Source organism: Propithecus coquereli, unplaced genomic scaffold (assembly GCF_000956105.1).
Source record: "Propithecus coquereli isolate 6110/MARCELLA unplaced genomic scaffold, Pcoq_1.0 Scaffold44, whole genome shotgun sequence".
Classification (NCBI taxonomy): domain Eukaryota; kingdom Metazoa; phylum Chordata; class Mammalia; order Primates; family Indriidae; genus Propithecus; species Propithecus coquereli.
Window position 1 is genome coordinate 7,399,849 of NW_012150174.1, and position 15,922 is coordinate 7,415,770.

The window sequence follows — 15,922 nt, forward strand, 5'->3', positions numbered from 1 at the left end:
AGATGAGAACATTTGGCAGAGATGTCAATAATTGCCTAAAATGGCTACCTCGGGATTCAGACTCAGGAGTGTCTGGATCTAATACCTGTGCTTTGTCCAGGATACCTCACTGTTACGTTATCCATGAAATTATTATTTCTTGGTTTCTCAGTGGCAGTCAAGATGAAAACCACAGAGTATAAGCCAAACTACTTCCCTGGTCCAGGCGAGGTTTGCTTGGCATTTCTCATCATAACATGTGCTCCTGCTGCCACCTGCTGGCAGCCTCGTGCATCCTGATTTTTCTTACTAAATCCCTCAATCTTCGTAAAGGACAAACCCATCTGGCCCCCAAAAAGGCAAGAAGCTCCATGCGGACAACCAGCTGGAAAATCTTCCCAAAGTTGGTGAAGTGATAAGGGAACAATAATTCTTATCTATTTCCCCTGGGGATAAACCCTTTACCCTTCGAAGCTGCTCTTCATTTTCATCAGATTTTATCCATCTCCGGGTATTGAAAGAAAGCACAGATTCTGTTATCCAGACCATGCAAATTTGGATGGTGGTCTCTTGCTAAATTGGGGTATTCTGTGGCCCTAGTATGTAACAGTGATCACCACATTGACAGCTAACCAACCTAACAAACGGCTCCTGGACCAAGAAGAGCCTAAGTGTTTGGCAGAGTGGCTTGGCCTCCTCCTGGAAGGTGGGGGTGCCCCAGGGACCCAGGCTCCTGAGTATCCTGTCCTTCACCTGGGCAGCCAGGACCACGAGGGACTCTGCGCCCTTTGGCAAAGACATCACACATTCACACACCCCGCAAAACATATTGATCTCTCATCTGGGTGGATTGTGAGATTTTTGTTTTTCTTTGTTACCCTTTCCTTGACAAAATGGGGAACCTGGGGGTGGGAGAGCTTATTTCTGACTGCTGGGAAAGAAGAAAGCAGTAATTGTTGTCACGGCAATAAGGAGCTCATCAAAGCCTCATTTTGCTCATCAGCCATCACTGCCCCCCTCTCTGTCCCGCACCCCCGCATGTTCCTCTAATTCAATGCCCGCCTAATGAATAACTCTTAGAACAAAAGACCCTTTCAGGCTGCCTACATAATTATTAGAGGAGCCTTGCGTAACTGTCGCAGACTACTCGTGTTTGCAGGCCTGTCTCTAAATTTGGTTATTCACAACCTTTATAGCTCAATATTATTGTCTAACTGTGATCATTTTCTAATTATCCTAATAATACCTATTAAATAATTCCCATTAAGTCACTTGAACCGGAGCAGCACAGGCCAGCTCAAATACAGCTTAACCTAATAAGCATTGGTCATTCATTAAGCAACAGGGCAATCTCTTAAAGGGACTGAATAGAATATTAAACCACAAAGGAATATTATTATCGCACAAATGTTATTACAAGTTGGAGTGTATTAATTCTGATGCCTGGTTTGCAGATCTTGCACATGGTTTCCTTTGAGGCCAGTGTCCCTGACTCGACTCTCATGGTCTCCAGCCCCTTGTGGAGCTGCATCTGTCACCCACGCAAGGACAAGCAAGGTAGAAAGGCCTATGAACTTACCAGGGGAATTAAATTACCAGCGATATAAAGGGAATGAGTAGAATCCATCTTCCGGCTGGTTTGGCGCACCTTTGAGAACACCACAAGGTGGCCAGGTTTCTTTAGCTAGAACTCAGAATAGCCCTTTCTTTTCTTTTCTTTCTTTTATGTTTTTATATTTGGAGGATGAGGGAGATTTTCAAAAGATGCTTTAAAATTTTGGTTTCTATAATTTAAATTTCAAGCAGCAAAGATTAGAGAGACATTTCTTTAAACGTGTATGTATGTAGATACTTAATATTTTGTTAAATAATGTTAGATAGTGTTTACTGAATGGGTACAATGTAGTAGATGCTCTCGTAGACACTTTGCCCACCCACACCCCTAACTCTCAAAAATGACCGGGTAATATGGGGAGTATTATCTCCATTTTTCAGATGAGGAATCTAGGTCCAGGGAGGTTAAGTGATTTTCCCAGGACTATACAGCCTAAATGGAGTGGAACGGAACCTGAACGCAAGGCTGTTTGATTCCCATGATGTTGGCAACGTGTTGTTCATGGCAAACTGACATGCCCTAGCTTTGCTGGTTTTTCCTTTTCATTTCTAATGCTCTCACTGCAATCGGCAGATTCCTAAAGGCAAGTACCAGAACCTTCTTGATTGGGAATAGGACCAACCACCAAGCAAGGGCAGTTCATTCTACTGAAAGTCCCAATAGCAGCTGCAGAGACAGGCAGTGACTCTCATTCCAAGCAGCAAGAAGGTCTTCTGATGAGTGAAATTGGGTTATCTTTTCAAGAAAATCCACAGTGTATTTTAGTGAAAAAAAAAAAAAAAGGAACAAACATTGATTAATAATCTACTCCATGCCAGGCACTAGGCCAGGGGTTTTACATCAATTGTTTCAGCTAATCTTCACCACAAATGCAAGAAACAGTGTGATCATCACTCCCAATTTATAAACAAGGAAACTGAGGCACAGAGGGGGTAAAGTCTGACTCCACCGTTTCCCTGGTATCAGTGATACATTAGCCACACAGCGAATGAAGCTGAAACCGCAGGGCCCTTGCATGGACTTGCCCTTGCCAGCTCGGGGAGCAGCCCTCGCACTTTTGCAGGCGGGACCTTGTATGAGCTTCCGGCCTCAGGCAGTCCGGGGCTGCTCCTGCCAGTTTCATCACTCTCAAATGACTGAACTTTTAAAAGACCTGAACTCCTAACCTTTCACTTGTTACATAACAGGTAACCGGTTGTTTACATTATTGCACACAGAGCTGTGTGTTTTCAGTGTTTGGTTTTCCACATTTTATATCTCAAACACAGAGGGCTGAAGACATCGCATCATAACACTAGAGACAATACCTCCAACAAACTCTAAGGGCTCCTCCAATTCATTAGCTCCACTGCTCCTGGAGGGTTTTTCCAAAAAATGTAGATTTCTTTAAGCCATTTCTTACCCGAAAACCCTTCGCTGACTCCTCCTTTGTTAAGATACTTCATGTCTGTTCACATTTGGCTTTTGCAGGTGCCGTGCCCTCTGCCAGAACAGTCTCCTCGCCTCACTGGTTAACTCCTGTCCCTCTTCTGGTTCTCGGCTTATGTGTCATCCTTCCAGAAAGCCTAGCCTGATGGCTCCCCTCCCTCCAGGATCAGTCCGGACCCTCTTGGTTCTGTTCGCGCTGTACCCTAATGCTTGTTCCTCTCACTGCACTTGTCACACTCCACCGTGGTTTATCTGTTTACACATCTGTATCTCTCGATGCACTGTAAACTCCTCAAGGCAGAAACTGCGTCACACTCATTGTTACAGACCCAGGGTCTTAATGTCTAACACACAGTAGGTCTTCACCAGATGAATTCTGTTTGAATCTAGGAATCCAAAGCCATCCGTGGAATAGTTACCATTTATTGCTTTACCTTGGGCCAGGTAATGTGCTAATTTAAGCATCTTTTTTTTTTCTGAGACAGAGTCTCACTCTGTTCCCTGGGCTAGAGTGCCGTGGCGTCAGCTTAGCTCACAGCAACCTCAAACTCCTGGGCTCAAGCGATCCTCCTGCCTCAGCCCCCCAAGTAGCTGGGACTACAGGCATGTGCCACCATGCCCAGCTAATTTTTTCTATATATATATTTTTAGTTGTCCAGCTAATTTCTTTCTATTTTTAGTGGAGACGGGGTCTCACTCTAGCTCAGGCTGGTCTCGAACTCCTGAGCTCAGAGGATCCGCCTGCCTCGGCCTCCCAGAGTGCTAGGATTACAGGCATGAGCCACCACGTCCGGCCTAAGCATCATTTTTAATTCCGTCTTTAATCCTTATATTAGCTCTATAAGGGAGAAAACCACTATTATCACCATTTTAGATGAGAAAATGAAAGTTTATAAAGATTTTTAACATGACTGGTCCAAGGTCATAGTAAAGGAAAAACAAGGACTTTGACTCTAACTCTGGGCTTTGAATCGCCACCAACATTGCTTGAACACCCAAATACTTCTGAATTTATCTTAACCCCCGAATTGCAAAGAACATTCACGCTCGCCAGAAGAGAGGCCGGGAAGAACAGGAACCCGGTTACAAGGCCCACAGGCTGACTGATGCCCCTAGAAATTACAGATCGGACCACCAGTTTGATTTTTAAAGACTGCGGCAATTGTGCGTTTAGCACCACATGTCTGTGTTGACAGATCCACAGGGGTGACAAGGTCCCACCGTTTTGCCCAGATGGTCAGCCCAGCTCTACCCTCAGACCACGCCCACAGCTCCGTCTCTGCAGGGATGCCATACCTGCTTCTCCTCGCAGCGCCTTCTCCAGCCTCACGCCCTGGATCTCGGAAGCCCTCTGCCGCTCTTCCACCTCCTCCAGCTGCCTCTGGATGGCCTGCAACACCAGGACCACACGTCACACAGGGACTCTCCACACACAGGAGCTGATCCTGCCACTCACTCTCCAGGAGAGAGAGGCCCTTTCGCTCAGATGGTCCTGCCTGGACCAACTGCGCAAGGACCCCTGAACTCACAAACAACTAGACCTGATGTTTCCCTTCTTTAGGATGAAACATAAAGCAAGGAATCTGTGTGTATGTTCAATCTGTCCCAAGTAGATGTTAAAACAGTCCCTTTTACAAGACCAATCACAGGGATGTCCTCTAAGACAGAGGCTGCTGGGATAGGTGAATGGTGCTCATGGCTCCTGGACTCCTCTTCGGAGCCCACAGCCTCTGACTACGGTCACGAAATAATGACCGGAGCTGCAGCCACAACCCAGAGTAGGCTACAGGCTCCAGGGGCAAACACAGAGTACGCTCATATTCGATTTCCCTAAGAACCACCAGCCTATAAATCTTAAGAAGTCGATCTGGAGCAGGAGACCTGGGCCAACTCTTGAGGCTTGGTATTCTTTTTTCCGATTGTCCTACTCCTGTCCTCATCTACAAAGTGTACCTATTCTTTCATTGCACCACAAGTTCTTTCATTGTAGCAATGGACTATGGCTTTGTTACTAGTAGGTTATTAAGACAAGACACAAGATGTCTAACCCATTACGGGACAGCCTCATACTCTCTTTAGACTCACCACAGGTACCCATGAAGGTTTGGGGTCATGACTGGGTTTGCAACTACATATTTATTTTCTTTACTAGCTATTAATATTACTCCCTTGTACATATTAGGAAGGAAAATTGGGGGAAAGCCTTTCCTTTATAAGTTTTGTTCGTTCCAATCAATTTTTTCTGCTTTCAAACAACATGCTGCTAAAAGGCATTTCTCTTGGCAGAACAGAATTTGCACCTAGTAGAACAGGTATATTAAAGGAATTGTCACCTGTTTGGGCAGGCAGAATGCCTGTGTTCCCCCTGTGCCTTATTTCAGCTCTGTCTCATTCCCCTTTCTCCTTAACCCCACGTCTTTCTAAACCTCCCCTGGAATCATGGGTATAGTAACTGAGGCCCCCCTAACCCTGTGAAGAGAGCCAAGCAGGGAACAGGCCTGAGTAGCCACCTGACTCTTCTTGTCCCAGCTATGAGAGTTTAAGCCCCAAACATAAAATCTACAGTAGATGGGGATTCTCTTTAAAATGACTTGTAATTTTACACTCTTTTCCTCTCATCTCTCTTTTCAAGACAATTGTATCTTTACACATCCATCTCTCTTGCTGGTATGGTGTAGGATCGCTAAAGTGAAAGGCTTACATGACTTTATTACTGACTACTGTGCAATGACAGCTATGTGGTTGTTATAGACCAAATTGTGTCCCCCACCCCCAAAACCCTCCCCAAAGTCATACGTTGAAGCCCTAACCTGAAATGCGGCTGTATTTGGAGATTGGGCCTTTAAGGGGATAATTATGGTTAAATAAGGTCATAAGGGTGGGGTCCTAATCTCATAGGACCGTGTCCTTATAAGAAGAGAAAGAGATACCAGAGATATTTCTCTCCACGTAGTCACGCAGCCACGTAAGGCCACGTAAGAACAAGCTGTCTACAAGCCAGGAAGAGAGGCCCGAGCAGACACCAAACCTGATGGCACCTCAATCCTGGACTTCTAGCCTCCAGAACGTGAGGAAGAGAAATTTCTGTTGTTTAAGCAACCCATCGTGGTGTTTTGTAATGGCAGCCCAAGCAGACTAGCACAGCGGCCGTTCCTTAGAAAGGAAGGGTGAAAGTCCCAAAGACTGAAAAGGGCCAGTCTGGGTGCCAGCAGGTGAGGACGCAAAAGGCCACTGTAATTTTTCTCGTCACCATCTACTGTCTGGAGTGAAAGTATAAGGAAGAGAAATTGACGGGTTTGCCAATCGATATCATAAGACTTGTCTTGTTCTTAGAAGGAAAAGTTGAAATGTTTCAGGGCAATCTATTTGGGAAGTTGTGGGTGGACAGAGGGGAGTTCGTGGGAGTTTCCCCGTCCACTTGGCGAAAGGGGTGGCTACTGAGCCCACTACTGGCAAGGGCAAAGGAGGTTGGGTTAAATGACTTTACTCTTGTCAGAAATATCTTGAGGACCACACGGCCAGATACAAGGAATAACTGGAAAAAAAGATGTAAGAGGACATTGGATTAACATGCTCATTCTCAGTCCTTAGGTCCTAAAGCTGAACTGTTCTTCAAGACCAGGGTCAGGGTTCTCAGGGACATGGAGAATACCTTGACTTTCTGCTCCATTTCGCCTGTCTGTGGACAGAGGGGGGCAGATGAGCTTGGGCAGAAATGTTTGAAGGAAGCAATCAGGCAAGGAAATCTATATTGGAATGCTGGATACTTAGGATTTCAAGTAACCTTGTTATGGAGACAGCCTTTAACAGTTTAGCAAAGACACTATCAAGGAGTCGGTGGAAGGTTTATGTCCTCACAGAGGACAGAAGTAAGGTCACTGCTCTGTGGCAGTGAGGGTCGATGCGCCGGCCCCGGTCCCAGCCTCACTTTGCAGAGCACATGTCTGCAGAGGGACAGGCGACTACGAATGCACCAGCCCAGCACCGGGGCTCTCCAGGTCCCAGCCCCACTGGGGATTGAGCCAGGGCCCTTAGAGTGGTCGCAAACCCGGTCCCTCAGAGAAGAGCGCCTGGCCCTCCTCCAGCTTGCTACCCCCATTACCATACAGACTCTCAGAGCTCTTTCCATCTGGGACCCCAGACCCAGGCCCCCTCACTCAGACTATTTTCTGACCTGAGCTTTGTAGAGTCTTTTCAATTCTTCTTGCTTAACCAATTGCTTCGTTGCTTTTTCCAGCTTCCGTCGTCTTCTAAGTGTCTTCTTTTCCTGTGAAAACCAGTGGAGAAGAAAAAAATATGTCTGAGAAAAATGGGGTTGGAATTTATAAAATATCATCATAGGCTTCTGTCCTCTCCAACCAATGGTTCCTAACTACTACTTTGCTTCTAGGATAATGACATCCAGTAGAACTTTTTGCAATGATGGGAATGATCTCTATCTATGCTGTTTAAATATGGAAGGCGCAAGGCACATATAGCTATTGGACGCTTGTAATGAGGTGAGCGTAAGGAACTGATTTTTAAATTTTATTGAATTTAAATGTAAATTTAAGTAGCCACATGTTGCTGGTAGGTGCCAGATTGGAAAGCTGGTGTGTGTGTGTGTGTGTGTGTGTGTGCGTGTGTGCAGGGGGTGTAAGCATATATAGGAGTTGCTTTACAGAGTACTGACTAGGTTCAGTTGAGAGAGGGAATAAGACAAGAATTATACTTTACGTGGGTGCTACCATACAGCTCAGGGATGAAGGATCTGGGAGACAGGCAGGCAGGCAGGCAGACGTACACACTCTCACTGCATGAAAACCAGTTAACAATTTAGATAGTACTTAGGTTGGGTCTGCAGTGCCTAATTAAACCTGGTACTAGAGGGACGGATCTAAATAATTCAAACCAAAGTGCTTCTTGGTTTGAGGGAGGCCTGAGATCACTTCCCTTCCCGTCTTCACTTTGCTTATACAAATTCAGCATTACTGTTTCTGGGTTTCATGTGTTCCTGGACTTATTTTTAAAAAAATTCAACATTTATGCATGCGAAATAGATGTCTGGATCTTGATGGTGCCACTTCCTGGCTTGAAGCACCAGAGAAAGGAGAAGTGATGGTGTGGCCAGTTCTACACATTGGAAAGTTCAGGAGACACTTCTGCTCGGAGAAACAGCAGAGAGTAATGTGTGAGCACTGGGCCCAGGAGCCGGGCAAGGCTGGCGTCGAGTCCCAGCTGGGCTGTGTGAGCTTCAGCATGTCAGCACGACTTGCTGAACTTCAGTGTCCTCTTCGGAGCAATGAGGATTTAAAGCCTACCTTGCAGGGAGACAATAAGGATTAAATGAGATAACACAGGCTAAGCCCTTTGTAGGTACTTGAAAGAGATATGGGACAAATAGTCAATAGCATGGTTTTTACTAGTATGTCTATTGTATTATATCATACATTAATATGATTGTGACTTTTTGCTAAAATCTACTTTTCATCTGTGTGTGAATAGGTATATACACACACATCCTGTATGTACAAAATAGATGTTCAAATTGGGCTAGTTTTACTAGCTCAGTTTGCCTTCTCTGAGCATACACATTAGCTTTCTACATATTAGGATGAGGATTAGAGCATGCTAGAGATTTCCTTTTAATGCTGGCAGAAACAAATATGGAATTTAAAAATTGTTGTAGCTAGCCTGGTGCCTGGGCATTCACTAACTATAGTTGAACTGAATGTTTGCTCATTAAATGCTGATAAAGCTGTAAGTGGGGAATAGAGACCCAACAGCCTGACCCTTGATATTGCCAGAGCAATCTGGGTCCAAAACAAAGGTCAGAGATTGGACCTTGAAAGCATGTGTGTTTCAGCGCTTTGTGGGTCCTTGTCATTTTCTCACTCATCCCACGGACATGGACGGAGAAACCATTTCTCTCCTTAAGAAAACATGCAGCTTTGAGGCTTTAGAACCTCTACATATCATTAGTGAAAACATGACTCTCAATGATAAAACTTTGTTTTCTAGAATTCTCCTAGAATCTAGAATCCTAAAGATCTTCTTCTTTTGGCTGTCAGAACTCAGCTTATTCCACATCCTATCATCTCTGTTTCTAGGGGATGACCTCCAGATTGACTGTCAATCACTCTGAATGGATATTCCAGGCCTTTTGCATGGAGGACCCCTCCAACAAGCAGCTAGGACTTTTCTGGAAAGGCTGGAGTCATGGGGAGGTGGTGGGTATTAATGGTAGCTGTTATCCAGACATTGTCTAGCTCAATGTATACAGAGAATCAGTTTATTCATTTAACAAGTATCTCAAGCTTCCATCATACTGACCTACATAATAAATCCTAGTGTTTATTGAGTGCTATGTGCCAGACACTGTACTAATTGCTTCACAAGTATCATCTCATTTATTCCTCAAATTGCACTTATTTTACAGATATGAAAATAAAAACTCAGAGAGGTGAGTAACTTGCCCAAGATGATGCAATTAGTAACAGGTCGAGCCAGGAGTGAAGCGCAGGTAGCTGACTCTAGTACACACATTTTGTCTAGTCTATACTGCGTCTCCTCATACCAAATACTGCTCGGGCACAACAAGGACCCTCTATAGTGGATCCTAGAGACATGTCAATGTTTCCCCCTAAACAAAGTCTAATACAGTTTCAAGGGGGTTGCCTCGACAGCATCACGCCGTCTTAGTGCTTCTCAGCAGCAAAGCTGTCGGACCCTTACTGCTTCATCAAGAGTCAGCAAAACAGACCCCGGAGGAGGAAAGAAGTCATTTATTGCCTTTTATTAAAAAGATGTTGGCATGGAAAGGAAGAGTGCTTTAACAAACACTTACATTGCCTTACAACATGCCAGCACAGTTCCTATATCCTCAATATAGGGATGGTAAAGGGGCTAGGGGTTGAGGAAGAAAAGACACAAGAAAGGATGAGGAAGAAACCTGGCTGAGTCAAGGACAAGCTGCGACGTCTCTTCCTGGCCTGGTCTCTTAGATCCAGGCCGCAGGGTGAGAGAGAGGCGGTAGTGGGGAGGGATGAGGCACAGGGAGGAGGCAGAGAGGACATGGCCTGTCTCCAGCTTCCTGTGCTAAGGTTCATTTGAGCTGTCAGGGGCTCTGTGCCACCTGGCTGGGGACAAACACACCTGCATGGGACAGAAGAGACAAAGAACCCAGAGGACAAAAACCTCCCCTCGTTCCATCAGTGCGAGCCCTCGAGAAGTCGTAAAGAAGAAATCCCCTTGCCAGGTTCCCTTCCTGTAAGAGCGGGCCAGGTTGGAAGCCAGGTGAGGTGGGCATGCCTTACCACCTGGCAAGCCTCAATGAGGACTGGCTCTGTTCTGGGCCAGGAGGAGGACAAGGAGCTGTTTGTTAGGGTGGTCCTAGACACCGCGGTCTCACTATTTCAATGTGTTTGGGCCACTCTATTCATTTATTCTCCATAAGTTTTGAGATGGCTAATGCTGAGATCTTAGTCTCATTTGAATACAGAATTAACTCAGGGTCACTCAAAGGGGTGAGAGGGGCATTAAGAAAATCGCAGAAATCAATGCAACACACAGAATTCATTTGTGTTGAGTACTGAACTAATCAGAGATGCCCACAATTAGAAATGAGAAACGCATACATGTTCTCTCTCTTCCTTAATATCTCTCTCTTTCTCTCTGTCTCTCTCTCTCTCTCTCTCTCTCTCTCACACACACACACACACACACACACGCACGCACCCCAGGCCCTTCCTGCCTTGCTGTAAGCTGGGCCATGAGGAGTTGGAACCCCCGAGTGACTTGAGATGACGCCAAAGCTACTAACGCCAGATATGGAAAAGTTGAGTCTAAGTAAATAAATTTGGTTCTCCCCTTCCCTCCCCAGATCCTCACTGCTCCAAAAAATAAACACTACCAGAGCAGTGACCCACATCTCTGTCCACCCAGGAAGCATTTCAGGTCCAACCATTCAGTCCCTCCCACTCTCCACTGTCCCAGTGAAAAAGCTCCAGCCCTAGCGGGTGAAGAAAACCACAGTGGGCTTTGGTTGTGGGATGCCTATCTCTGTGAACATGATATACAGACAATTACAGACATATAACAATGCCTGCGTTTCCCATCTATGGGGAGAGAGTTGTTTAAAGAGTTCTCCAGAAACATTAATGTTCACTAAGCAAAGGGGACGGCTGTCTCCCAGCTGGCACATGGCTTGTCCCTTCCACAGTAGGGACCCTTGGAGTATCCATGTCTAGATGCAACTGCATGGTTCATTTCATATTTCTGATTAGAACAAACATAACATTTTCCATGCAATCTGCCTCTAGTGCTTCTTAAATGAAGCTGTGCTTCCCCCAGGGAAATATGCATCTGCTTGTTGTAATATTTTCGATGGTTTGCTTGTTGGACTACATATTAAATCCACTTTAAGAGCCGCAGTCACCAAATGGTTTCGACTAAATATGCCTCTTTTTTTTTCCCTCCCCAATTTGGGTCTCTGAGAAAGGCAAGCTTCTAAAAGTTTTTTTTTTTTTTTTTTTTTTATTAAAGAGATAATTCTTGGGCTGTTCCAGGTAAAAAGAGCACTCTGTCAGAGGCAATGAAACGTGATCATCCTAACGAAACCCCTGCAGCTGGAGCCCACATTGGGTCTGAATTCTGGATGGTAAACAGCTCCCACCAGCCAAGTCCCTCTTTGGTTGACCAAGTGTTGTTACCTTTGACTGCAAGGAAAGCTGGGGATCGAATTCTTCATCTGCAGAGGAGGAGCTGGTAGAAGAGGCAGCCTCTGTTACCTGTGCTCTGATGGGGGTGTGCTTGGAGCCTGAAATGGGAACAGAAAAACTCACTGACCTGCTAGCTTCGTTTCTTGCTTCATGAACCAAAGCTGCCCCCTCCCCTCCCCACTTACCCTAGTCCCCTTCCTCCCTGCTCTTCCCTCCCTGCACCTGCCATGAGTATGAGAAGGCAGTACCTAAGGGCAACTGAAAATTTGGCCCTCCACGTTAATTACATTTCTGGGTCCCTGCCAAGAGCTTTACAGCTCTCTTTTCACATTAAAAAAAAAACAAGGTATTATGCAGAAATCAATTAATTCCTTAAACACCATTTATATGGTGTGTTGCTCTGAATGCATTCAGAGAGGAAATCTATTATTAAAATGCACGTCCAAAGTTAGCTGAGTTACCTAAATGCTTGTGTAAGGTTCATTCTGCAGAGTAATTGAATGTAAAAAAAGTTGGAGCCGGCTCTTAAACAAATCGCCCTTCTGCGGCTCACAGCATCTGGCACCCATTTTTACTACATGACATCTGCTCAGTGTAAAAGAGCTGGCGTCAGAATGTCTGGTCATAGAAAAAAAAAATCCCAAATGTAATCAGAAGCAAAAGGACTCTAAGCCTAAGGTTTTATCACATAGTCTCATGCAACATAAATATTTCATTAATTATGGCTAAACAAATGCCATTTTTATTTTCCCAACTTGAAGATATTATCACATCATCGAAGTAATGATTCAAATGCCAGGAAAGGCAGTTTAAGATAGAGATGGCTCAACAATGCAGGGCCCATGGAAGAGCCGAAGTCAGGGAGATAAGCCAACCTCTGAACAGAGGTAGATGGCTAGAAGCAGAACAGTGTCCATGTTAACTGGCTGGGTACCACATATGGATAAGATCTTCGAGGTGCCACAGGAGGCTTTTATTCTTTGCAGCAAGAACATCTGCCCATACACATCAACCTGATGCAGAGTTCGTGATTAACATCTGGATTAGTGCACTCCTGACACCAAATCTCAGAACCAGCTAGGACTCCATGATAGGAAATTTACTAATCTTAATCTGCCAAGGCAGCTTATATCTGAATAGAAATATGTGTTGGGTGGGGGGAAAGGAGGAGAAGAAATCCCAAGTCAATTAATATTCTCTCCAGCCTGCCTTCTCCTCCCCATAATTTTCAACTATTTGCCCCAGTGGGAGAGGCCAAGTTCTACAAAATAAGGGTACTGTTAGCCCCCAGGAGTACATTTACATATGCTGTTATTCAAAGCAAAATAATGCAAAACATCTATATAATAACAGCCTTTCTGGGCAGGGAGTTTGCTGTTTTCCACTTTAGTATGCCAGATGGAAAAGCTCAGGTAAAGATAGAATCAGAGAGCAGCAGAATAATGGGAGGTGGCGTTGTTAATGGGGAGCTGAGATTGCTTCCCAGTTCCAGCCACCAGCCTATCACTGAGTAATTTAGTCATGGAGTATTTACTTTTAGTGAGTGAACTTCAGAAACTAACTTTACCTCCCTGAGTTTCTCAGGATCATGATTTCTAACTTGCAGAATTGTTGTGGAAAAGTAAAGATAATTAATATAAAGTGTCTAAAACAGTGCCTGGTACATAAGAGGTGCCTAAGCAAATATTGTCAGCAGCAGGAGAAGATACTCCATCATCATCATTGATCCTAATTAATAATACTGCAATATTTGTAAAACTGTCTAATTAACCTATATTTATGGGGGAAGTATAAACCTAAAGTTGAAACTTTTTCTAATTTTCAAAAAATAAATATTTCCATTGCATTTCATTTTCAAATCGAGAAGAAAATGCTTCTAAATATAATGTATTTCTTAAGCTTCTGGCAAGAAAGAAGTTAAATAGTTGCCTCTAAGTCCCTTCTTTAATACTCTCTCCATCACAGAAACAACCATTCTAGGAGTTCACTTTTTATTTGCAAAGTTTTAGAAACTTCGTAGCATTGTTCTACTCTGGCTATGTTAGAATGACTGAGTCTGGAATTCATCAACCACCACAAAGTCCTAGAAATCAGGACAAAATATATAAAAAGCATCTCTTTTCAGACACTACAGAATTGTGATAAAGGCAAGAACAGAAGCAAACAAGGGAAGTCCTGCAATCACAATAGTTTTCTGCCTAGAGGACCTTTCCAGACCACAGTGCAGGTAAGAATAACCTAAACAAAGCATAACAGATTCATTGAGTTGAAAAGACAGATCAAAATTTGGGCAGGCTGAGCCAGCTGAAATGTATGGGCCAGAGTGCTGGAGAGGAGGGAGCTGTGCAAAGAAGAACTTCAGAAATAAGGATAGAAGGCCCCTTGAGTCTATTGCTTAATAGTAAACTGTAGATGCATAGAGAGAAACTCCATCAGGTTGGGCAAATAACTGCTGGGAAATTGTAGGTGAAACAATCTCTAAAGCTTTTACAGGACTGGGAGATGTTCAAGCTCTACCTAGCTAGGGTAGAACAAACATTTGAGGCATTAGTACAGGTGACAGAAGAGTCCGAGGGAATAAACTATCCCTACAGTAAAGGTTATTATAGATTCACCTGAACAAAGCTTAAAAACTAAGCCTTGATAGAAACAAAGTAATGTGAAGTTATTAATACTTTACTGCCTGCCAAGTATTCTTTACTGCCTATTTAACATTCTTTAAATAAAGAACAAAATATAGACACTCTAGAATGTAATATTCACAAAATCTAGCAATTGGTAAAAAATTATTAGATATATAAGAAAGCAGGACAATTATGATAATCAAGAGAAAAATCAGTCAATAAAAGCAGACCCAGAAATGACAGATATGATGGACTGACCAGACAAGGATTTTTAAATAGCTATTATGAATATGTTCAAGAATTTAAAAAGAAGTCTACCAAAAAACTGTTGGAATGAATAAACAAATTCAGTAAGGTTACAGGATACAAAATTAACATAGAAAAATTAAGTAGCATCTCTTAATTCACTATAATTCATAACAATGAATTATCTGAAAAAGAAATCAAGAAAACAATCCCATTTACAATAACAATACAATAAAAAAAATACTTAGGAATAAACTTAACCAAGGAGATGAAAGACCTGTACACTGAAAACTATAACACATTCAATGGAAGAAATTAAGGAAAACACAAATAAATGGAAAGAAATGCCATGTTCATGGATTAGAAGAATTAAAATTGTTAAAATGTTCATAATACCTAAAGTGATCTACAGATTTAATATAATCCGTGTCAAAATTCCAAAGACGTTTTTTACAGAAATAGAAAAAAACAATCCTAAAATTCCTATGAAACCACAAACGACCCCAAATAGTCAAAGCAATCATGAGCAAGAAGCAAAAAACTGGAGGCATCACACAACCTTACTCAAAATATACTACAAAGCTATAGTAATCAAAACAGGATGGTGCTGGCATAAAAACATACATAGTAGAACAAAAAGGAGAACCCAGAAATAAATTCATACATTTATGATCAATTGATTTTTTGTTTGTTTATTTATATATTTATTTCTCTATTTTTTTTTTATTTAAGCATATTATAGGGGTACAGATGTTTAGGTTACGTATGTTGCCCTTTCCCCCCCTGCCTCCCCAAGTCCGAGCTTCAAGTGTGTCCATCCCCTGGATGGTGAGCATCACACTCTTTGTGTATGCGTATGCCCAGCCCCTCCTCCCCCCTCCCTGACATCCAATAAATGTTATTCTTATATGTGCACTTATGCATTCATCAGTTAATACAAATTTGATGGTGAGTAAATGTGGTGCTTGTTTTTCCATTCTTGGGATACTTCACTTAGTAGAATGTGTTCCAGCTCCAGGAAAATACAAGAGGTGCTATATCACCATTGTTTCTTAAAGCTGAATAGTACTCCACAGTATACATGTACCACATTTTATTAATCGACTCGTGTATTGATGGACACTTGGTTTGTTTCCACATTTTTGTAATTGTGAATTATGCTGCTATAAACATTCGGGTGCAGGTGTCTTTTTCATAGAGTGTCTTTTGTTCTTTTGGGCAGATGCCCAGTAATGGGATTGCTGGATCAAATGGTACTTCTACTTGTATCTCTTTAAGGTATCTCCATATTGCTTTCCACATAGGTTGCACTAGTTTGCAGTCCCACCAGC

General features: G+C 43.3%; 1 protein-coding gene across 1 annotated transcript in view; it reads right to left on the reverse strand.

Annotated features, from left to right (window-relative positions):
• The window catches only part of MICALCL (MICAL C-terminal like), a 66,447-nt gene that overhangs the window by 24,273 nt on the left and 26,252 nt on the right, over positions 1–15,922 (reverse strand). Inside the window, exons 5-7 of the mRNA XM_012654393.1 lie at positions 11,713–11,819; positions 7,197–7,289; positions 4,319–4,412 (exon numbers count right to left, since the gene is read on the reverse strand). Of these exons, the coding sequence (XP_012509847.1) occupies positions 4,319–4,412; positions 7,197–7,289; positions 11,713–11,819 (294 nt within the window). The remainder of the gene's footprint in view (positions 1–4,318; positions 4,413–7,196; positions 7,290–11,712; positions 11,820–15,922) is intronic.